At 37.6% G+C, this 24,078-nt stretch overlaps 1 protein-coding gene across 3 annotated transcripts; it reads left to right on the forward strand.

Moving 5' to 3' along the window:
• The first annotated feature begins 396 nt into the window (after nt 1-396).
• ciz1a (cdkn1a interacting zinc finger protein 1a) lies at nt 397-23,309 on the forward strand. Of its 3 annotated transcripts, none has more exons than XM_039661554.2 (16): nt 397-511; nt 3,426-3,634; nt 5,463-5,578; nt 7,046-7,212; nt 9,078-9,171; nt 9,836-9,929; nt 10,091-10,137; nt 10,554-10,630; nt 11,485-11,715; nt 12,425-12,555; nt 14,971-15,064; nt 15,942-16,055; nt 16,710-16,823; nt 17,535-17,613; nt 17,697-17,818; nt 18,944-23,309. In XM_039661554.2, exons 2-16 carry the CDS (start codon nt 3,459-3,461, stop codon nt 19,295-19,297), a joined length of 2,010 nt encoding a protein of 669 aa, XP_039517488.2. In that variant the 5' UTR covers nt 397-511; nt 3,426-3,458; the 3' UTR covers nt 19,298-23,309. The 3 variants fall into 3 exon arrangements, with proteins under 3 accessions (XP_039517488.2, XP_088986785.1, XP_088986784.1); XM_089130659.1 differs by having other exon boundaries at nt 11,488-11,715; XM_089130658.1 differs by having other exon boundaries at nt 7,049-7,212.
• The last annotated feature ends 769 nt before the right edge of the window (nt 23,310-24,078 follow it).

A 24,078-nucleotide genomic window follows, 5' to 3' on the forward strand; every position in this document is an offset into this window, starting at 1 on the left:
AATTCTAAGTTATGAGTAGCTACTGTATACTGTAGACTACTGTTTTTATTTTTAAAACGGTGTGAAAAGTAAAAAAATATCATAAAATATTCATCTTTGACTTGTCAAACACCTTTTCTTATAGTAACTGAAACTTTCTGTTATTCTTTTTCAGCTGGCTGACCGTACAAATATTCATATGGTAGTAAGCATTTTTTTAAAGGGAAATTATACATTATAACAGGAAAATGTACCTTTTGTAAAAAAAATAAAAAAAAATAAATAAATAAATAAATAAAAAAACTGTGAGTCTGCACATGCGCATAACCGGTAAGTAGCAAATTCGATGGGTAGCATGAATCGTCAGAACACCTGTGCTTCAGTGTAATGCGCCGCGTCTCCTCCAGTCCTGCAGGGGTCGCTCTGAGACCGGTGTGCGAGTGTTAGCACGGCGCTAATGTGACACAGGAACTTCCAACAGGCGTTCGCTCAATTCTCTTCTATTAAACTCATATTCCCTGCAGCAAAATTGGTGAGTACTAGCTTTAATTCTGCAGATAAGTGGATACCAAAGTTCAAAATATCAATATTACGAGAGAGGCTTGTGGGTGGTCGCTGATGTTGTCGTGTTTCTGACAGATAGCGCTTTAGCATATAGCACACAGATAAAGATTATGGCTGTGTTCCTAAACCCTGGTGAGTCACCTATCTAGACAGCATCTTAAGGCATAAATGCAGTTGTTTGATTCTCTGAAATGCATCTCCATACTCGTGAGATGCTCTAAAGCTGCTGTCTGTGTAGGGAGCGAGGGTTTGAGACACTGCCAGACTGTCGAGCTGTTGTTGTTTTTGTCTTGATTCATTGTTTGTTTGTTTGTTTATTGTCTCATTCGTCACTCGTCTGGTTTAGATACCACGGAATCCCAAATATGATCCTCATGTCCATCCCAACATTTAAAAGACAGCTATCTTTTATAAATGCCCACATTATACGCTGAAAAATCCATGTTACAAATCTAAAACTTGCTTTAAGTTACGGTAAATATTATATTGTCGTACTGCTGTAATGTATTTATTTAATAGCCTAATTACTAACTAGCCTAATTGTATTCATTCTTTTATTTAATCTATTTAATTGGTTAATAACTAATCTTTTTATTTTAATCACATTTGTATTAACTTTTTTTGTTTTAATCTAATTTAATGACTTATTTATCTCCATTTTCTTAACTGCTTTCCTCTCAAGTTTTCCACAGACTCCCTTGCGTCCATTTTATAGTTACATATAATATATATTATTTTATATTTTGCTTTTAAGGGCTTACTCTTGACTTTTACATCATATAGTAAACATTTCCTTTTCAGTTACTTGACTCTTGCCTTGTCAATACAAGATATTGTATCCAATGTATGAAATTCAAGAGGAGCATAATTTGTGGCAGCATTTGGATGCATCGATATGAACATTTTGTCTGATACCGATAACCAATAATTCTTTATATTTGATACCTGATATATATGCTAATATCTGAAGTCTTTATATCCTTTTTGAGAGCCTGATCATAAAATCAAAAGTCTCAAGCACACAATTATGATGATGTTCTCATTATAGTTTAATGTAGCCGATATGACAGATTTGTGTTCCACTGACTGTATATGTGATTCCAATCATATTTCAAGCAATCATGTTGAACAGTGCGCATTTGCTGAAGGAAATAATACATTATATTAATCGGTCGCATTTCTTATCAGGCCAATAACGATAAAATCACAAAGGAACATATTAGGGATGCACCGAATATTCGGCCGCCGAAAATTTTCGGCCGAAAATGGCCCAAAAGTGCATTTTCGGTTTTCGGCCGAAAGACTTTTATCACCGAAACAGTACGGCCGAAATGTTGTGATGACGCAAACAGAAACCGCGACCTGCACGTGCTTGTCTGAAGCAACATGTCTGCGGTGTGGACGTATTTCAGTGTATCTGAACCCGCCATGAGACGGAAACCTTGTTTATCCACCTATAAACAATGCGTGCCGCCATGACGACCACTCCGGTTCCGAGCGAGTCAAGAGCGGTGCGCGCGCTGTCTGTGGAGACACGCGCTGCGGAGGCAGGCGAAAGTATAAACAAGGCAGCGCGAGTCTCCACAGACAGCGCGCGCACCGCTCTTGACCCGCTCGGAACCGGAGTCGTCGTCATGGCGGCACGCATTGTTTAGAGCAGGAAGGCGAAAGTAAACAAGGCAGCGGCGAGTCTCCACAAACAGCGCGTGCACCGCTCCAAACGGTCGAGGCGTTTATACTTGACGCGCTCTCCGTTGTACTATTCCTTGAAACGACAGGGGACGACTCAAGTAAAGTAACTGTCCTCTAACCATCAGGAATCGGCGAGAAGAAGACCGATAAATACATGACAATGTTTATTTTTTAGTATTCCACCACCAATACAAAAATAATCATGTAAACACAGTAAACCCTGAGATTATTACTTGTGACATTACAAAAAAAAATATGTATATGGGATCATGTATGTATAGAACTAAATTGATGCTCTCTTAAATATTTTCTACATTCACTAAACATGTTTCATTAAGTTTCAACATTTGTATTAAACATGGACCATTGTTCATTTAAAAAGGCTTTTTATGCTATTGTATGCTACATTTTTAAAAATGTAACTAATTTAGACCTGCAAACTGGGTGCTAATGTGATGAGAAGTTTGCGGTTGGCTTTGTTTTTGAGAGAACATTTCATTTTAAAACCTTTCTGCAGGCCAGTAGATTATTATTTAGTGTACACATAAGTGGGGTCAAGTTAAACATTTTAGTTTGAATTTTATTTTGTACTGTGCATTGTGCTAAATATATATTTGCATAATTTGTAATTGATTTATTCTTTGAAAATGTTATATTAATTTATGCAATTGCAATGCCTTGATTTTAGTAAAGTTTGTACACAGTCATAGCCATAAATGCAATGATACTAATAATTGGCATAATTTCTTTCGGTGTTTCGGTTTTCGGCCTTGGTTTCCTCTTTTTCGGTTTTCGGTTTCGGCCAAGAATTTTCATTTCGGTGCATCCCTAGAACATATATGGGCCAATATATCCCTATATTTTGAATGAATTTATGGTCTGGGTTCATTCATTTGTGAAAATGATTCTTCAAGCTCCTCATAATTATTCTTTCATAATCTGAGCCTGATGAATCTTGACATTGTCCTCCTGGAATACGGCCATGATGTTTCTTCCTACATGGTTGTTTAAGAAATGCAAAGCTACACACTCCATCAGTTAGTCAGTTAACAAATTTTCTTCCCTTTTTATTATTTGAGCCAAACGATAACATTAAAAATGAACATATACCGATATGTTGTCCGATATATTGCTCGTATGAGTGAGGGTGAATTGGCTTATATGCAGTGACTGGTCTCTGTTTCCCCCAGACTGAAGCGTAGGAGCGTCCAGACGTCAGGAGGATGTTTAACCCTCATCAGCACCAGCAGCAGCAGCAGCAGCAACAGCAGTTCCAGCAACACCTGCGTCAGCTCCAACAGCTGTTCCAGCATCAGACGCCTCCTCCTCCTCCACCTCCTCCACAGCCTCCGCAGCCTCCGCCCGCACACCACATCACACACCACCACCAGACGGCACGGTGCGCTTCACCAATGCACCATAGTCGGTTTATGAAAAAAAAAAAATGTTATATGCCCAAAAACATTACAGTTTTTCTCCGTCGCATTTCTCACATCACTATTTACATTTGCACAACAGTTAATGCAGTTCTCAAAACAATTAGTACAAACTGCAAAACTTAGTTGATAACCTGCAAAAGTGTGTCACTTGCTCAAAATGGATAACTCATTCCTCAAAAGCAAGTATTCATGTCATTGAAAGTGTCAGTGTGGTCAAGATGAAAAGTCCTAACGCCAGTGTTTATGAACAAGATAGTCAAATGGCTTTGTCATGTTTTCATTATGTAAGTGTTTGCCAATGCAAAAAAAGTCAGGTCTTGGTGACACTATACCCGAAAATGCTCAAGACAGTCCTATAAACTATTTGCACAGCCATTTGAAAACTACAGTAAAGTTTCACATTAGTGAGTTTACAGTAAATGAGTACAAGACACTGAATATGTACGTTTCACATTTTTACCGCATGCTCTTTGCAATTCTAATTTGTTCAGAGCATTGTGCAAAAGAAAAAATACACCCTTATTTACAACAAACATAAACTCCCGTTGGGTAGATCGGTGCACAACTGTAAACAATATCACAGTAGGAACTGAACAAACAACATACATATACTGTAAATCACTCATTTACATCTCCTCATCAGTGAAAACTGAGGCTCACCTGCGAGAAATTGTTCAATTTAGGATAAAAAAGGTTGTTTTTTTTAAAAGATTAAAAAAAGTAAAATTTGCTTGACAGATTTTGACAACTAGTTCAACATTTCTGTATGTGATGACTCGAGCAATGAAATGAGGACGTTTGATATGGAATGACTATTCAGCATTCACAAGTATAGTTAAATTGGACTGATATGACATAAGCAAATGACAATGTTATAAAACAGCAGAGAGTTGTATGAAAGCAATTGCAATTTGTTGGAAGGAATGAGAAACTGCTACTATGATGTGCACACATGATTCAATGTTGTGGAGGTTGAAGTAACTGTTGTGCAAATGTAAATAGTGATGTGAGAAAAATGCACCAAAGCGACTGAGAAAAACTGTAAAAATGATCGTATATCTGCTGATACTGATATATCGTACATCCCAATTAACAGAAAAGCTGAGGGTTGAGCAACTCTTTTCCCTGACCCATTAAAATGTATAATTTTGCACATAATTTTAATAGCAACCTAGAACATAATTTTTGCAATTAATTACATTTTACAATAAGGTTCATTAGTTAACATTTGTTAATGTTGGAATACATTTGTTGCTGTCGTTAATAAACACCATTTATTGTTTGTTAATGTTAGTTCACAGTAACGTTAACAAGATTTTAATACTGGATTAGTAAATGTTGAAATTAGGGATAGGCAACGATTAATAAAAGTTTGTTTGTATTTACATAATATGTGTGTGTATAATTATGTTATTATATTATGTATGTATATATATATATATGTTATATTAGATTAGATTGTGTATATATAAAAACACAAACATATATTTAAGAAGAATGTGTTATTAATATATAAAATATTTTTAGGTATATGTATACTATCAATTATGTATAAATATATATATACATGCAAATATTTCTTAAAAATATACATGTATATGTGTTTATATATACAAACTAGTTATACACACTACACACACATATATTATGTAAACACAAACTTTTATTTTGGATGTGATTAACTAATGTTAACTAATGAACCTTACTTTCTTTAAATGCTTCTTTTACATTGAACTGAGACACATGCACGAGTTAATGTGTGTGTGTGTGTGTGTTGTCATCAAACAGGTCCATGGCTCCAGCGCCTCCGTCTGCTCGTATGGTGAACCTCTGCTCCGCCACGCAGACCATCATCGGACACAACCCCATGCTGCAGGGCGCTCTGCTCATGCAACAGATGCAGGGTAAGCTGAGCCACACGCTTTAATATAGCAGGCACTATATTAAGACACGTAATGTGTTCCCTTAAACCCCGGAGAGAGCAGTGTTTCAACCGAACCGGGAAAGAAAAAGCCTCTGCACTCGATTGGATCAACAAATGCCTTGATCGCGGTTCTCTCACTCAAAAAAATTAAATGTTGGCTTTAATTAATTTTAATTTGTCAACAGGTTCCACATAACTTGATTACGTTAAACAAACATAATTTGTTTATGTAACTTCAACATAATGGAATTATGTAATTTTAAATAACCCGATTTAAGTAGTCTCAACGTGAATTTTTAAAGGCTTCCTGACATGATTCAAAGGCGTTTTATTATATTCATTCATTTATGTTTCATTTGATTCAGTGACATTTAATTAAATTGATAGACTTGAGCTAGCTATTTGTTAGCAGAAGCACATATTAGCATCTTGAATGCTAAGATTTACATGCTCCTTCATTCAAAGCAATTGAAAATAATGAAATCAGTCGACAGCCAAACAAAATGCTCCACTCTTCTCCACAATGGTAACTTAAATGGTTTAATAATTCCAATGTTATTTAACATTAAACACTATTACACACTATCCAGTCTTCCCCTTTTCTAAATTTCTAAAAAAAAACACATAAAATAACACTTAATTTTAACATTTATTCTCTCTTAATTCAACCGTATGCAAAGCATGCTGGGAACTAAAAGCACTGCCCAGTTTCAGTTAAGGCAACACAAATCAATCATGTAATCCGAATTAAGTAAACTTAAGTTGTTCGTAGATTAAAGCAGATTGAACACAATAAAATTAAGTTCGGGGAAAATGGCAGTCGGCTCGCTCTATACTGCCACCCTCTGGAGGTACACTTTTTATTACTTAACATAAATGGTTTGTGTTTAGACAACACATTAGGATTTTGTACTGTTAAGTTGAGACACAATTACATACGTAGACCTTAATAGAAAAAAACATGTAAAATCAAAAAATACAATTATTATAAGTAAACTATATATATAAATATATTATGTAAAGTGCACAACCTGTCTAGTTCATTTCTTTACAAATCAATGCGCTGTCTAGATCTTCTATAACATACGCGACGGCTGAATCTACACACATTAATTCTCCAGCGGCGGCCATCTTTGTTGTAAACAGACTCAACCCAAGGGCTCTTTAGTGACGTGATGATTACGTTTCTGTCCATCATCGTATAAAACCCGCTCTGACAATTTGATTGGTCCGAGCAGCTTTGGTTCGGGCATTGCTTCTCAACGGATCCTCAAATGTTGTGGGCGGGGCTAAGTTCGGCTGGCGTCCAGGCCACCTTTAAGTGACGTGTCTATTAAAAATTTATATTATAACAGAAATAAACACTGCAATGGTATTCGCGAATGCTCTGGTTTGTGGTGTTGTCGTGTTCAGTGACGTGCTGAGCTGATTTCTCTCCTGTCTGAAGCAGGAAGCATGCGTGGCTTTGCGATGGGCGGCCAACAGTTCCCACAGTTCTTCAGCGCCGGATCCAGAGCGTCTCTCCTCGGGCCCGTTCCAATGGGAGTGGCCATCAAAACTCCTCACATGGGATTCCCGCGACATTTCAATCCACACGCGCGCTATTTCAGCAACGTAAGTGGGCCAGAGCGGCACGATAATGACCAGACCGATCGTGACTGAGATTTTTTGCATTGTTTATCTCATCGAGTTAATCATATAAATGAACAATCTTTACATTATGGACACTGGAACAACAAAAAGCTACTTTCAAAGGGACAGTTCACCCAAGTTTACTCTGAATATTCGGTCATTATTCACTCGCCCTCGTGTTGTTTCAAACCTGTGCTGAACACAAAAGATATTTTGAAGAACGGCAAAATTTACTTCCATAGTGTCTTTTCTCCATGCTATCCGAGTCAATGGGGCTCATAAACTGTTTGGTTATAAACATTAATTTTATGTTCAATGAAAGTAAGAAACTTGCGTACAGACTTGGAAAAACATGAGAAATGGTGAAAAAGGAACTATTTATTTACGAGAAAACCTCTAATTACAGGATTAAAGCATGAAAGCTCTGTTACCAATGCCAGATAATGCAAATGTCAAATAAAAACGCTTTTAGCATTAATAACTAGCGTGTAATTATTAATTGAGAATATAATCCTCAATCGATTGAGAAAAGTATTAGTTATTATTCTCAAATATGAGGGCTCTGCAAAGATTAATTCTGATTAATCGCATCCAAAATGAATACAATTTTGTGTTTACATAATACAGTGATGTGAATAAGTGTTGGCACCCATGCTAAAGTTGCCTAAAAAGAGCAATAAAAAAATAATCTTTTGGATATTGATCTTAATGCCTTAATTAGAAAAATGAGGAAAACTCCAACCTTTAAGGACACCAATTTTCTTTGTGAATGAATAATGTATCATAAATAAATAAATGTTTTTCCATAAAATACAGGGTGCATAAGTCATTGCCCCCCTATGTTAAATTCCCATAGAGTCAGGCAGATTTTTATTTTTAAAAGCCAGTTATTTCATGGATCCAGGATAATATGCATCCTGATAAAGTTCCCTTGGCCTTTGGGATTAAAATATCCCCACATCATCACACACCTTCCACCACACCTAGAGATTGGCATGGTTTTACTTCAGTTCGCCTAATAGCTGGTTTGATTTGCATTGAAAGATGATCTTATGGAAAGTACCCCATGCCAATCTCTAGGTGTGGTGGAAGGTGTGTGATGATGTGGGGATATTTTAATCCCAAAGGCCAAGGGAACTTTATCAGGATGCATATTATCCTGGATCCATGAAATAACTGGCTTTTGAAAATAAAAATCTGCCTGACTCTATGGGGATTTAACATAGGGGGGCAATGACTTATGCACCCTGTATTTTATGGAAAAACATTTATTTATTTATGATCCATTATTCATTCACAAAGAAAATTGGTGTCCTTAAAGGTTGGAGTTTTCCTCATTTTTCTAATTAAGGCATTAAGATCAACATCCAAAAGATGATTTTTTTATTCCTCTTTTTAGGCAACTTTAGCATGGGTGTCCAAACTTATTCACATCACTGTATAATTGTGTGTGCTGTCTACAATTATTTTGTACACATAAATACATCTGCATGCATGTATATATTTAAGAATTTATTTGCACATAGTTACTGTATATAGATATAAATACATGATCTATATTATATATAAATATACATATTTTATATATTAATAACATATTTTTCTTAAATATATACATGCATGTGTGTGTATTTATATATACAAAATAATTATACACAGCACACACAAATATATTATGTAAGCACTAAATTTATTTTTAATCGCAATTAACCTTTGCACAGCCCTAATTTTTTCCATCATCTGTTTGAATGTTACTGAACTGACATGCATCAATTTTTAACAAATAAATGACATTTGTTAATATCGTCCTATATTTGGTGAATCTATGTCTATCTTAACATTCACAGGAGTTTCAGGCACGACAGCCGGACAGAAAGAGGGAAATTGAGCCGAAACCAGCGGGGAGCAGCAACAGCCAATCAGAAGCCAGCAGCAGCAGAGGTATCTGGAGGACGAGTCTATTTACTGTCAAAAATGTTTAATGTTTTCAGAAATTATTAAAAAGAGGGGTAATATTTTTACAAATTCTTCAAAACTATTAGCAGCATAGTTTCCCTTTTATACGTACATTATACTGTTCAAAAAGTGTGGGCTCAGTTAGTTTTTTATTTATTTACTATTATGCTTTAAAGACGCATTAAATTGGTCAAAAGTAATGCTGTTCTTTTGAACCTTTTATTCATCAAAAAATCCTGAAAAATTGGTTTCCACAAAAAATATTAACTGTTAAACATTGATAATAATCACAAATGTTTCTTGATCAGCAAATCTTCATATTGACACAGGAGTAATAATGCTGAAAATTCAGCTTTGATCACAGGAATAAATTACACTTTACTGTATATTCACATAGAAAACAGATGATTTACATTAGAATAATATATCACATTTTTTACCGTATTCCTGATCAAATAAATGCATGTTTGATAGGGAGAAGAGTCCTAACCTTAAAATATAAAAATCCTTTTTTTTAAGAGATATCACCCTTCAGCCAAAAAAATAGAGATTTTTTTTTTGTCCATACACAGCCCGAAAAAATATGTTGAGTTTTGAAGGCCAGAAGTCATGTGACCAGTCTCTGATCTGTGCTTTTTTTTTTGAACAGCAGATGAAGTTTCCATCGTCACCGATCCTTCAGAGCCGCCCGATGAACCAGCGGCCAAAAAACACAAAACTGACGAGTCCGTGACTTCAAATCTGTGAGTCATGCAATCACACTTTACTTTACAAATACATTTCTTGCCTTATCGAGAATGATTCATCAGTGCACCGCAGTCTTAAACTTTCATCAGATCATACAGGTTGATTTTGATCCTTTGTTTATGTGTATTTTTATGATGTGGTTGCTGTTTTTGTGCAGGTCAGATTTAGCTCAAAACACTGAATACAAGAGCCCGGATCCTGCAGGTAATCATCATAACTGTGTTGTTGAGGGATATTCTGGGTATTTTCAACATGAATTGGCTGGACATCACTCTTGGCCACTGCTGTATATAGGAATATAAATACATATAAATACTGTGCACAAGTTTATTTCAGTAATTCAACTTAAAAGGTGAAATTAATATATAATAATATATTAATATATATTATAATAATATATTTCAAACCTTTATTTGTTATATTGTTGATGATTACGTCTTACAGATATGAAAACCTTTTCACAATATTCTACTTTTCAGTTTGAGGTTTTCATATCTGTATACCATAATCATCAAAATTGTAACAAATTGTTTTCTGTTGTCTCTGGAAACCATGTTGTGTTTTTGAGGTGGAAAAGGTTGAACTGTGATTGATACGAACGTGTGTGTGATGTGTTTCAGACTGCACACTGCAGGAGGGAGGCAGTGTCGCCGGGCCGGTCGCCGCTGAAGCCGATGAACAGAGTCAAGTGGCCAAGGTTGGTGCCTGCCATCATCTCTGTGTGGTCCGGGATGCTCTTTCCATAGAGATAATTTTGGAAATGTGTGTCTGAATGGTCCAAATATATAGGGCTGGTACCCATAAAATGTAATCGGTATCAACACTATCCATCTTTGAACTGCAGAAGTGACACGAAACCTGCATCTGAAGTGGCATTTCATTGCATTTATTGCTCAGAGGGATATGAATGCATTTATTCTGAGGTCAAATAATGCAATGAGATTAATGCTTTAAATACAACCTATTGAAATATGAAATAATGGAAATTATTATATAATACTCGGGGATATTTGTTTTGAATGACAGTACAAGCTCAATTAAACCATCAAAATATGAGGAAAATATATATTTTTATGTTTAAAAAATAAGGGAGGAACAAAACATTAAACTAACAAAAAAATTTAAATATTTTAATAAAAATATTTTACTATGCCAAAACAAAATGCTTAGAAAAACAAAAAGCTTACGGGAAAAAGCATGAATTGACTAAAACATAATCAGTTTTTAATATTTCACTGGTTCTGATGTTATCGGTCAGATAAAAAAAATGTGTCCGATATATTGAAGCAGATAAATAATGTATTATTTCCTTCAGCTGAGACACTTCAGATGCGCATGATAAAACTATCATGTGAACATCATTATAATTGTGTGTTTGGGACGTGATTTTAATAGTTAGTGGCTCTCAAAAATGATATAAAAACTTGGGTTTAGATTTATCGGCCGATATATCGGTTATCGGCTTTTAAATATAAAGAATTATCGTATCGGCCAAAATTTTCATATCGCAGCATCCCTAATAATAATGTCTTTTTGTTTGATATTCCTCAGCAGATCGAACATACAGAAGCTCCAGATAAAGGAGTGGAACAGCAGAACAGCGACGGTCCAGATGACGCCATCGTCTCCGATCCAGTGCCAGAGGTCGAGGAGGTCAAGCAGACCTGCGCTCACCAGGAGGTCAAGGAGACTAGCGCTCACGAGGAGGAAAATGACGAAGGGCCGGAGACCTCCAACAAGTTCTTCTGCTATATTTGCAACATCACTTGCCATAACCAGCAAGTATGTAGTACGAAGAAGCATTCATGATAATATCAAAAAATCAGCTCATTCTACATATAAGAAAAGACTTGAAATTATTTTCTCTAGTTTTGATGTGAAGTAAAATGACCTATGATGCTTCTTTCCTTGTTCATCTTTCTTTAGTGTGTAATGTTGCTGTTTGATTTTGTTGCCGTCATTTTGCTTCTCCAGTAAATGCATCTTGATTTGAGAATGTTTAGATATCGTGCTGGAAAACAGACAGAAACACCAAGTAAGAAAAGGACTATTACTAGGGATTATTGTTATCGTTATCGGCCGATATATCTTTTTTTTTTAATGTTATCGTTATCGGCTCGATAAGAAAATTTGTCCGATATATTAAAGCCGATAAATAATGTATTATTTCCTTCAGCTGAGACACTTCAGATGCTCACTGTTCAACATAATGATTATGAATTCCTTGAAATATGATTGAAATCACTTCAAAAAAGCAAAATACAGTTCAGAAAAAATAAAGTCTGTCATATTGTGTAATTGGGACGTGGATTTTACGGGTGAACTTTTGTTTTTGTGACCAGGATAGATTTATCGGCCGATATATCGGTTATCGGATTTCAAATATAAAGAATTATCGGTTATCGTTATCGGCCAAAATTTTCATATCAGTGCATCCCTAATTACTACCATGCCAGGATGATGGTCCATAGTTGAAATCTTGTGTGTGCAGAATTTCCAGAGCCATATGAACGGACTGACGCACCAGCAGAAGATGATGGAGATCCAGCACATGAGTAACGCGTGTCTCGTCACGCTTCTGCCGCGAGTCCAGGAGTCCCTGCAAGGAGCGCGCAAAGACGGGTGAGGGTTTCATTTACGCTGAACTACAGCATCATGTGGAATAAACAAAGCAGTGAATTATTATTGAAATATCAGAGCACCATCTGCCAAAACTAGCCTGTAGCGCCATCTGCTGTTAAAAACTAGCCTGCAGCGCCATCTGCTGTTAAAAACTAACATGGAGCGCCATCTGCTGTTAAAAACTAGCCTGTAGCGCCATCTGCTGTTAAAAACTAACATGGAGCGCCATCTGCTGTTAAAAACTAGCCTGTAGCGCCATCTGCTGTTAAAAACTAGCCTGCAGCGCCATCTGCTGTTAAAAACTAACATGGAGCGCCATCTGCAGTTAAAAACTAGCCTGCAGCGCCATCTGCTGTTAAAAACTAGCCTGCAGCGCCATCTGCTGTTAAACTAGCCTGCAGCGCCATCTGCTGTTAAAAACTAGCCTGCAGCGCCATCTGCTGTTAAACTAGCCTGCAGCGCCATCTGCTGTTAAAAACTAGCCTGTAGCGCCATCTGCTGTTAAAAACTAGCCTGCAGCGCCATCTGCTGTTAAAAACTAGCCTGGAGCGCCATCTGCTGTTAAAAACTATAGCCTGCAGCGCCATCTGCTGTTAAAAACTAGCCTGCAGCGCCATCTGCTGTTAAAAACTAGCCTGCAGCGCCATCTGCTGTTAAAAACTAGCCTGCAGCGCCATCTGCTGTTAAAAACTAGCCTGTAGCGCCATCTGCTGTTAAAAACTAGCCTGCAGCGCCATCTGCTGTTAAAAACTAGCCTGTAGCGCCATCTGCTGTTAAAAACTAGCCTGCAGCGCCATCTGCTGTTAAACTAGCCTGCAGCGCCATCTGCTGTTAAAAACTAGCCTGCAGCGCCATCTGCTGTTAAAAACTAGCCTGTAGCCCTATCTGCTGTTAAAAACTAGCCTGCAGCGCCATCTGCTGTTAAAAACTAGCCTGTAGCCCTATCTGCTGTTAAAAACTAGCCTGCAGCGCCATCTGCTGTTAAAAACTAGCCTGTAGCCCTATCTGCTGTTAAAAACTAGCCTGCAGCGCCATCTGCTGTTAAAAACTAGCCTGCAGCGCCATCTGCTGTTAAAAACTAGCCTGCAGCGCCATCTGCTGTTAAAAACTAGCCTGCAGCGCCATCTGCTGTTAAAAACTAGCCTGCAGCGCCATCTGCTGTTAAAAAATAGCCTGCAGCGCCATCTGCTGTTAAAAACTAGCCTGTAGCGCCATCTGCTGTTAAAAACTAGCCTGCAGCGCCATCTGCTGTTAAAAACTAGCCTGCAGCGCCATCTGCTGTTAAACTAGCCTGCAGCGCCATCTGCTGTTAAAAACTAGCCTGCAGCGCCATCTGCTGTTAAAAACTAGCCTGCAGCGCCATCTGCTGTTAAAAACTAGCCTGCAGCGTCATCTGCTGTTAAAAACTAGCCTGCAGCGCCATCTGCTGTTAAAAACTAGCCTGCAGCGCCATCTGCTGTTAAAAACTAGCCTGCAGCGCCATCTGCTGTTAAACTAGCCTGCAGCGCCATCTGCTGTTAAACTAGCCTGCAGCGCCATCTGCTGTTAAAAACTAGCCTGTAGTGCCATCTGCTGTTAAAAACTAGCCTGCAGCGCCATCTGCTGTTAAAAACTAGCCTGGAGCGCCATCTGCTGTTAAAAACTATAGCCTGCAGCGCCATCTGCTGTTAAAAACTAGCCTGCAGCGCCATCTGCTGTTAAAAACTAGCCTGTAGCGCCATCTGCTGTTAAACTAGCCTGCAGCGCCATCTGCTGTTAAAAACTAGCCTGTAGCGCCATCTGCTGTTAAAAACTAGCCTGCAGCGCCATCTGCTGTTAAAAACTAGCCTGGAGCGCCATCTGCTGTTAAAAACTATAGCCTGCAGCGCCATCTGCTGTTAAAAACTAGCCTGCAGCGCCATCTGCTGTTAAAAACTAGCCTGCAGCGCCATCTGCTGTTAAACTAGCCTGCAGCGCCATCTGCTGTTAAACTAGCCTGCAGCGCCATCTGCTGTTAAAAACTAGCCTGTAGCGCCATCTGCTGTTAAAAACTAGCCTGCAGCGCCATCTGCTGTTAAAAACTAGCCTGGAGCGCCATCTGCTGTTAAAAACTATAGCCTGCAGCGCCATCTGCTGTTAAAAACTAGCCTGCAGCGCCATCTGCTGTTAAAAACTAGCCTGTAGCCCTATCTGCTGTTAAAAACTAGCCTGCAGCGCCATCTGCTGTTAAAAACTAGCCTGCAGCGCCATCTGCTGTTAAAAACTAGCCTGCAGCGCCATCTGCTGTTAAAAACTAGCCTGCAGCGCCATCTGCTGTTAAAAACTAGCCTGGAGCAAATCGATTCGCGATGCATTCGGACAAAATTGCACGGATATATTGAGAACAAACACGTCATTGATTCTCACACATGCTTCACATGACCTGACCCGTTCCAGGGAGAAGAGGCCCGGCCTGCAGAGGTGGTGCTCCACCTGCCAGACTCACTTCACCAGCAACGTCATGGAGCATCGCAGGACCCGGGAGCACAAGGTGAACTATCCCACTGACCTCATGCCCTCAGTCAGCCTCATTTAGCGGGTTTACTTTTGTTAATATTTTTTATTTTAGTTTGTTCATTTTAGTTTAATTTTTTAGTAGTTTTGTTAATGTGCATTAGTTATCTTTTTTCTTATATTTCTATTTAAGCTTAATTAATTTTTTGTTTCAGTTTAGTTTTAGTTTTATTTATTTCCAGTTAATAATATTAGTGCTTCGACTTATTTCTGTTTATTGCCTAGACAACATTTCAAGTTTTTTGTTTATTTTAAGTTTACGATTTATTTTTTATTTATTTTCAGTTTAGTTTAATTTTTTTCTTTGCATTATGTATTTTTGTCATTTTATTTTATTTTATTTTTTTTTAAATATTGCTATTTTGCTTTATTTTTATTTTATTTTTATTTTTTTCAGTTTCAGATAATTCGAGTTTTTATTTATTTCCAGTGAATAATTTTAGTGCTTCTACTAAAACTTAGTTTAGTTTATTGCCATATAAGTTTTTCAAATAATATTTAGATTTTATTTTTAGATTTTTGGTAATTTCGTTATGTGCCTTTGTCATATATGTTGTCATATTATTATATTTTTCCAGGTAATGATTTTAGTGCTTCAACTTATTTCAGTTTATTGCCAACGCAGTGTTTATAATTTTCATTTAGCTTAAGTTTTCAAATAAATTTTATATTTTGATTTATTTCAGCTTCATTTCAATACACACAAAAATTTAAAATAAATGTATTTTTCCTTAACAATAATAATCCTGCATGCAATCACTAAGATTCTCATTGCATATATGACTAGTAGTGACCACATCTGTTTGCATGCTTCAGAACTCCTGGTTTAACCGTGTGTGTGTGTGTGTGTGCAGCGCTGCAGTCACTCGCCCAGCACCAGCTGCACCGTCTGTAAGCTGCACTTCAGGACGGCCAGAGAGTTCGTGGAGCACATGCAGTCCAAGGAGCATAAGCAGCGCGTCGAGCTGGTAATATTCACAAATCCCACTAATGATGCTTGTTTTTGTGTCGTGCAATATAATAATAACAACAATACCTTTTATTTATAGGCGCCTTTCAAGGACACATACAACATAAAAGTAAATCAGTAAAATACAAAGCTATGCAAAAAGACAGAAATAAAGATCATAAAATTCTATTCTAAATTCTATTCTAAACAGATAAGCTTTCATCTGAGCTTTATAAAGGGAAATAGAATTTAACCGGCAAATATGATGAAGCAGACCTGAAGTTTTACTCTAGTAAAGCACAGAAGTGCTTGAAAAGTGTTGGAGATTTGTTCCTCTCATTATTTTATTATTGAAAATATGAATGACGTGTACATACGAGAGGTCGAATTGGTCACACAAGAATTTCCCATGGAAGAGTTGGCTTTGTTTTTTTAAGTCCACCTTTATCCCTTCACCTATCTTTGATCACCAAAATTACATATTTTAACGTGCAAATGCCCTTGCCTCATTTAGTATGCGCGGTTCTATGAATATGCCAATGAGCCCCGCCTCCACTCACTCAACCTCACAGGATCATTATATCTGTGATGCAATAGTTCAAATTCTCCTACAAGTACTGGGATAAAAGTTTAATCTCAGTGAGAACGGTGTTGTTTTGGTGTGTCGCTGCAGCTGTGGAAGGAGTCGGGGAAAGAGGGCGTGGATCAGCTGAACTCTGCCGTGTTATTGGCTGAAGAGGACGGCGACTGCAGTGACGACGACAGGGAGGAAGAGGAAAACGGGAAGGTAAAACATTCTTCATTTATGCATTTTATCCAAAAGGTTCACATTCTTATCAGTTCTTCATGTATTCGGTTTCTAGAGCTTCCCGAACCAACGGTTCTCCTAGTCGACTGGTTCGTTTATGCCGAGTAGTTGCAAGTTTGAGATATTATTTAAATAGGACATATGCTTTATCTTTCCTTAGTGTGTGTCATAGAGCTTTTTAGCAACCAGTTATTCTCTACATCAGTGTTTCTGAACTCCTGAAAGTCTCGAGTTTCTTCTGGGAACGAACACATCACAGTATTCCTCATTTAAATAATTAATGCACAGAATAAAGGGGCGGGGCCTGGTTGAGTTAGTCAGGAGTGTGTTAAACTGGTGGTTATGGAAAGGGGCGGGATATTTCCCAAACGCGCTCGACCAATCACAACACACTGCTCCAGCCGACCAATCAGAGCACCGTGTGCTTTTCAGGAGGAGGGGCTTCATAGAGACAGGAAGTAAACAGAGCGTTACTGACAGACTGGGAAGAGGATTGACTGGGAGACTGGGATTTTTAATCAATATTTAATGAATTATAATCATTCACTCACTTCACACGGACCGACCGTCACTCGCAGGAACACGTTCCAACACATCGGCCAATCAGAAAAACTTATCGGCCGATGCCGATATTTTAAAAATGCCAAATATCGGCCGATATATCAATTAAATGTTGTGTGTGTCTTCCAGGAGGGTCTATCTGCACAGATGGAGGTCACACTAGAAGATCTGACTGAAGACGAGGAGTTTGACGCTGACACAGTGTACGGTGGGTAATAATTAGCCACGAGATGCAAATACGATGACGAGATCTATAATATGTGGCGTTAAATTTACCGTGTTGTCCCCCAGGGTCTAGTTTTGTGGTGCCTGTCGCTGGGTTTCTCTGTCGACTCTGCGATCAGTTCTATCACTTCGAGTCTTCGGCTCGACACACACACTGCAAGACGCTCACACACTTCGAGAATCTGAAGGTGCGTTTAAACTTTGACCTTTCAAGTCTGATTAGAAACTAGTTGTGCTGCTGTTTTTCTAATGCTAAATTAATATTTATTTAAAAAATGCTGCAGTTTATACAGTACATAAGTGTACTTCTTATTTAGATTTATTAATATTTCTCGTAAATCTCCCTGCGTCAGCTTAATGCTTTGGTTAGGTCCTCATTGTTTTAAACTAGGGCTGTGCAAAAATTAATTGTGATTAATTGCATCGCATTATTAATATAATATAGATTTTGTATTTATATATATATATACAGAATTTAAGCGCAAATAATTCTTAGATATATACATGCATGCATAGGTATTTATATATACAAAATAATTATATACAGCACACAAATATATATTATGTAAACACAGACTTTTATTTTGGATGCGATTAATCGCAATTTTTGCACAGCCCTATTATAAACACTTCTTGCTTAAATTATATTATCTGATTCTTTTTGTTAGTAGCTTTTAAAATCAGTATGAATTGTATAGTTTCCCACTGATAAATTATCCTGTTTTTTTACCTTGGCGTCAGTGTTATTTTAGTATAATTTATATACTATAATATTGTATTTTATTCGTTTTAGTTAGAATTGTATTAATTTTGTTACTTGCTTTTGTATTTTTTATTTTTTTTATGTAAAAAATTTTTTTATTCTGTTTTTACTTTTAGTAATTTTAGTGCTTATATAATTTAGCTGCGAAGGATATCTATATATATTAGATAAAAACGTATTGAAAATATTATATTTATTACATAATATATATATATATATTTACATGAAAAAAATATTTAAAAAACATATATTTGTGTGTGTATTAGTATTTATATTATATGTAAATACTATATTTTTAAGCTTTTCATCTAATCTAATTTATCATCTAATTTAAAATAATCGTATTTAGTTTTTAATATAATATATATACTTCAAATATTAATTTTTCTCTCAATTGTTCAATTTTTCAAAAATGCCACAATTACAAAAAATAATTTTTATTAGTTAAAACACTTAATATCTACATTCTCCTGAATGTTCATGTTGACATCAGAGTTTTTGGTGGCCATGCTCCATTTATGTATCATGCTGTTCATTTGTGGTTGTGCAGCGTTATAAAGTCTCGAGGAAACACGAAGACTCCGGTTCGACCTCGGGAGAAGCGACACACCACATCAGTCCCGATGAAATCCCTAAACCAGCCCTGGAGATCTCCGAGTCCGTGAGCTCCTCGCTCCCCAACACCAGCCTCCGTCAGGAACACCAGCCGGATCTCCTTGGGGATCCCGAGGGAAACGAGGATCTCGTTAGCATTCCCGAGGGAAACGAGGATCTCGTTAGCATTCCCGAGGGAAACGAGGATCTCGTTGTTAGCGTTCCTGAGGGAAAGAGCGTTCGGGGCCGAGGAAGGACTCCTGCGAAGAGACGAGGAAGAGGAGGAGTAGGAGGAGGAAGACGACGCTGAGACCCAGAACGTTATTATCAGGCTCAGAGGACCCGAGTGAAACCACCCCGCCGATAGACCGTGTGTGTGTGTGTGTGTGTCTCCTGCAGTTCTGAAGGGTTTGTGCCACGGTTATATGCCTCTAACCCCCTGTCTGTACAGTAGATGTCTTCATTAAGCACAAGATCCCCAGAACTCCAGCACTGAGCGGTTCCTGCTTCAGCTGAAGGGTGAACCTCATCGACACGGGAACATGTCCAGGTCATAGGTCAACACACAACTGTGAGTGAGTGAGTGAGTGAGTGAGTGTGTGAATGAGTGAGTCAGTGAGTGAGTCAGTCATTGAGTGAGTGGGTGAGTGAGTGAGTGATTGAGTCAGTGAGTGAGTGAGTCAGTGAGTGAGTGATTGAGTCAGTGAGTGAGTGAGTCAGTGAGTGAGTGATTGAGTCAGTGAGTGAGTGATTGAGTCAGTGAGTGAGTGATTGAGTCAGTCAGTGAGTGAGTCAGTGAGTGAGTGATTGAGTCAGTGAGTGAGTGATTGAGTCAGTGAGTGAGTGAGTCAGTGAGTGAGTGATTGAGTCAGTGAGTGAGTGATTGAGTCAGTGAGTGAGTGAGTCAGTGAGTGAGTGAGTGATTGAGTCAGTGAGTGAGTGATTGAGTCAGTCAGTGAGTGAGTCAGTGAGTGTGTGAATGAGTCAGTGATTGAGTCAGTCAGTGAGTGTGTGAATGAGTGAGTCAGTCAGTAAATGTGTGTGAATGAGTCAGTGAGTGAGTGAGTGAGTGAGTCAGTGAATGAGTGAGTGAGTGAGTCAGTCAGTGAGTGAGCGGGTGAGTGAGTTAGTGAGTCAGTGAGTGAGTGAGTGAGTCAGTGATTGAGTCAGTCAGTGAGTGAGTGAGTCAGTCAGTGAGTGTGTAAGTGAGTCAGTCAGTGAGTGAGTGTGTGAGTGAATGAGTGAGTCAGTGAGTGTGTGAATGAGTCAGTCAGTGAGTCAGTCAGTGATTGAGTCAGTGAATGTGTGAATGAGTCAGTGAGTGAGTGAGTGAATGAGTGAGTCAGTGAGTGTGTGAATGAGTGAGTCAGTGAGTGAGTGAGTGAGTGAGTGAGTCAGTGATTGAGTCAGTCAGTGAGTGAGTGAGTCAGTGAGTGAGTCAGTCAGTGAGTGTGTGAGTGAATGAGTGAGTCAGTGAGTGAGTGAATGAGTCAGTCAGTGAGTCAGTCAGTGAGTGTGTGAGTGAATGAGTGAGTCAGTGAGTGTGTGAATGAGTCAGTCAGTGAGTCTGTGAATGAGTCAGTGAGTGAGTGAGTGAATGAGTGAGTCAGTGAGTGTGTGAATGAGTCAGTCAGTGAGTCTGTGAATGAGTCAGTGAGTGAGTCAGTCAGTGAGTGAGTCAGTGAGTGAGTGAGTGAGTGAGTGAGTCAGTGAGTGAGTGAGTGAGTGAGTGAGTGAGTGAGTCAGTGAGTGAGTGAGTGAGTGAGTGAGTCAGTGAGTGAGTCAGTGAGTGAGTCAGTGAGTGAGTGAGTGAGTGAGTGAGTCAGTGAGTGAGTCAGTGAGTGAGTGAGTGAGTGAGTGAGTCAGTGAGTGAGTGAGTGAGTGAGTGAGTGAGTCAGTGAGTGAGTCAGTGAGTGAGTCAGTGAGTGAGTCAGTGAGTGAGTCAGTGAGTCAGTGAGTGAGTGAGTGAGTCAGTGATTGAGTCAGTCAGTAGTTTTCCTGATAATTGCACCCTCACCCAATACTTAATTACTTTCATGTAAAATGGCATTCTCAATCTCATTACCATAGTGCATAAATATCATTATTGCAAAAGTTGTTGTAGTGAATTAAAAGTATGCTGATTTTAATATTAAATAAGTAATAACAGTGTCCAGACAGAACGAGTTAGTGTTAGTAAGCGTAAGCTAGTGCTAATCGCTCCTCGCGTGTCGATGATGATTCCCTCTCGCTGATGAATGTAGCGGCGCTGAAACCTCTTCGGTGTTCAAGGGTTTACGTTCAGACTGGGACAAAGGAGGAGGAAGACGAACCTTATTTTGTGTTCTTTAACGAAGTGAACATCTGAGTAACACTAGTGTAAGAGCCGTGTGGGTTCATGACATACACTGACGTTTCAGAAACATCTCTATCCTGAGTTCTTGCACACTGTTTTAAAAGGCTGCCCTGTGATTGGCTCACGCTGATGTGATGTCACTCTACCAGTGGTGTTTACCTCCATTACATGACTTGTTTTTACACGTAACGTTGCATTACAGTGCAGAAATCCTCGAGAAACTGACTTCATATGAGACTTTCGATGTGAGGATCTGCTGATCGAAATATTCTGTTCTCAAGGTTGTTTTTGCTTTGACTTCCTGTTATTAGTTCTAGGTTTCATTCACAACGGCTCGTTTACTCGTTACTTGGCCAATTATGAGTTTTAATGTGTCAGAAAAAAGTCATACTGCAAAAAATACTTTTCTTACTCAGTGTTTGTCGTTTCCAGTCCAAATATATGAAAATTATTACAGCAAGATGCGTTCACTAGATGAGTAACATGACATTAGATATTATGTCTTGATTTCTGGGGAAATAAATCAATATTACACAAGTTTTTGCTTAAAACAAGCACAATTATCTGACAATCGGGTCAGAAAAATAATCCTGTTTCTGTTTAAATTAACATTATTTTTATAAAATAAATATGTAAAAAAATCTTAAATCAAGATACTAGATGAGTGAAATGCTGAAATAAAAATAAAGAGAGTTGTTGCTTTAAAACAAGCAAAATTATCTGCCAATCTGCAAAATAATGTTAATTTAAACAGAAACAGGAGGTGGATAATCCCCATAAAACAAGACATAATATCTAATGTCATTTTACTCATCTAGTAAATGCGTCTTGATTTAATATTTTTGGATATTTGGACTGGAAATGAGTCAAACATACCAAGTAAGGAAAGCATTTTAGAACAAAAGAAATAATATTTCACAAGCATGTTTTGAGCCCTTTAGGGTTTTTCTATTGTGACATCATTTTCATGCCAATTAGGCACATTTTCTCCCTTATGAAAAACACAATTTTTCATAAAATTGTAATATTACAGTAATGAGAACCACTACTGACTGAATCTCTTCGGCTGAAACATCTCATTTCATTTATTTCTATTTTTTGCATCTCGATTAAAAACGAGCGTGAAAGTCACAATGCAAAAATCTTCGTGGGACCAAAATATCCTTCGTCTTTCCCTAAAACTTAATTTCCTTTTTTAATCTTCATGTTTTAGGAGTGAAATATGACCTGGACGTGTGTGTGTAGTCAGTAGTGTTTGCTTCATCTACTGTGTGTGTGTGTGTGTGTGTGTGTGTGAGGATTACAATGGCATTCTCTCTCTCTGACGGTCTGAAACACTGGAAACAGAAGCACTGAACGACTCTTTAATTACTCTAACGAAACACTGTGTAGCAAATGCATCTGTTCACATTCATCTCCAGGCCCCGAACTCGTCCAATCTTGCATAGACTAAAAAAAATCAAGCCTTTTTATTTGCGTTGTTGCATTAATTCAACATTTCACCCACAAATTCTCAGCCAAACATTTTATACTTATATTTTTCATTACTGTAACGCAGTATTTTTTTACCCGTAGACATGTTGCATGCAAAATATCATTTATTTATTGATGGTTTTGGACGAACTGTGACCAGATCCATTAAACGCATGTGATCATAAATCATGTTTTGCTCACTGACTTCAGATCAGGCTGAGTGTGACGCTGATGATTGGAGGTGTGTTTTGATTTGTTGAAGGGAACTGCTGTACGTTAGGAACTCTCCATCCGCATGTTCAGAGCACATGACTGAGTTTCCTATCGTGGAATAATAATGATAACGTCACGTGTTTTCAGCTCTGAAGGAGGACCGATGCGAGGCACGAGATATGTGTTTGGTGTTCTGACAAACTGAAGTGTTTTACAGCAGCTGGAGTTCATGTTCTTTCCAATGTTTTGTTTTCTGTATGCGTCTCATTTTAATTTTTATTAAAATATTTGCTGATTACAAGAGCGACTGGGTTATTTATGTACTATTGAAAGATTCGAAGTCTCCAAAAATCCAAGCTAATGTTGATTCTTGTTTTATTACGAGCAGAAATATATATTCCACGGCTGAAATAACCTTCCATATAAACTTGTTTGCATCCTTGATCAATATTTATTAAAATCTTTTCTCATATTCACATTGCATGTCATACGAAAGCAATAATTCACTCGAGGCTGTGCGTTACGGTGATTTTACCACGATCGCTTGGTTACGCATTTCACTACAGAATAAAAAAAAAAAGGTAATAGCGACTTTTTAATCACACAATTAAGACTTTTTTTTTTTTATAACTTTCAGAATTGTGAGATATAAAGTCTCAAGTGTGAGAGTCAAATTTACGAAATCTCCAAAAATCCAAGCTAATGTTGATTCTTGTTTTATTACGAGCAGAAATATTGACTATATATATATATATATATATATATATATATATATGAAGAGTTCAGATGCAAAAGCCTCTAAATGTCATTTGAAATTTTCTTCTTTAATGATGATTTTTATCAAGCTTCTATATTTAAGTTCAGTGATTTCACTTAAATGGCAATGATAATTACCTATTAATTGTTATTTAAGTGAAATCACTAAACTTAAATATACAAGTTTGATAAAAATCATCATTAAAGAAGAAAATTTCAAATGGCATTTAGAGGCTTTTGCATCTGAACTCTTCATATATTCCACGGCTGAAATAACCTTCCATATAAACTTGTTTGCATCCTTGATCAATATT

Source organism: Pimephales promelas, chromosome 4 (genome assembly GCF_988280905.1).
Source record: "Pimephales promelas chromosome 4, fPimPro1.hap1.1, whole genome shotgun sequence".
In the NCBI taxonomy this organism is placed as follows: Eukaryota; Metazoa; Chordata; class Actinopteri; order Cypriniformes; family Leuciscidae; genus Pimephales; species Pimephales promelas.

Excerpts from the sequence above, each read along its gene's own strand:
- ciz1a (XM_039661554.2), top strand. The coding sequence starts at position 3,459 with ATGTTTAACCCTCATCAGCACCAGCAGCAGCAGCAGCAGCAACAGCAG. Across the intron at positions 11,716-12,424 it reads TCACTTGCCATAACCAGCAA|AATTTCCAGAGCCATATGAA; the intron begins GTATGTAGTACG and ends TTGTGTGTGCAG. Across the intron at positions 15,065-15,941 it reads GCAGGACCCGGGAGCACAAG|CGCTGCAGTCACTCGCCCAG; the intron begins GTGAACTATCCC and ends GTGTGTGTGCAG.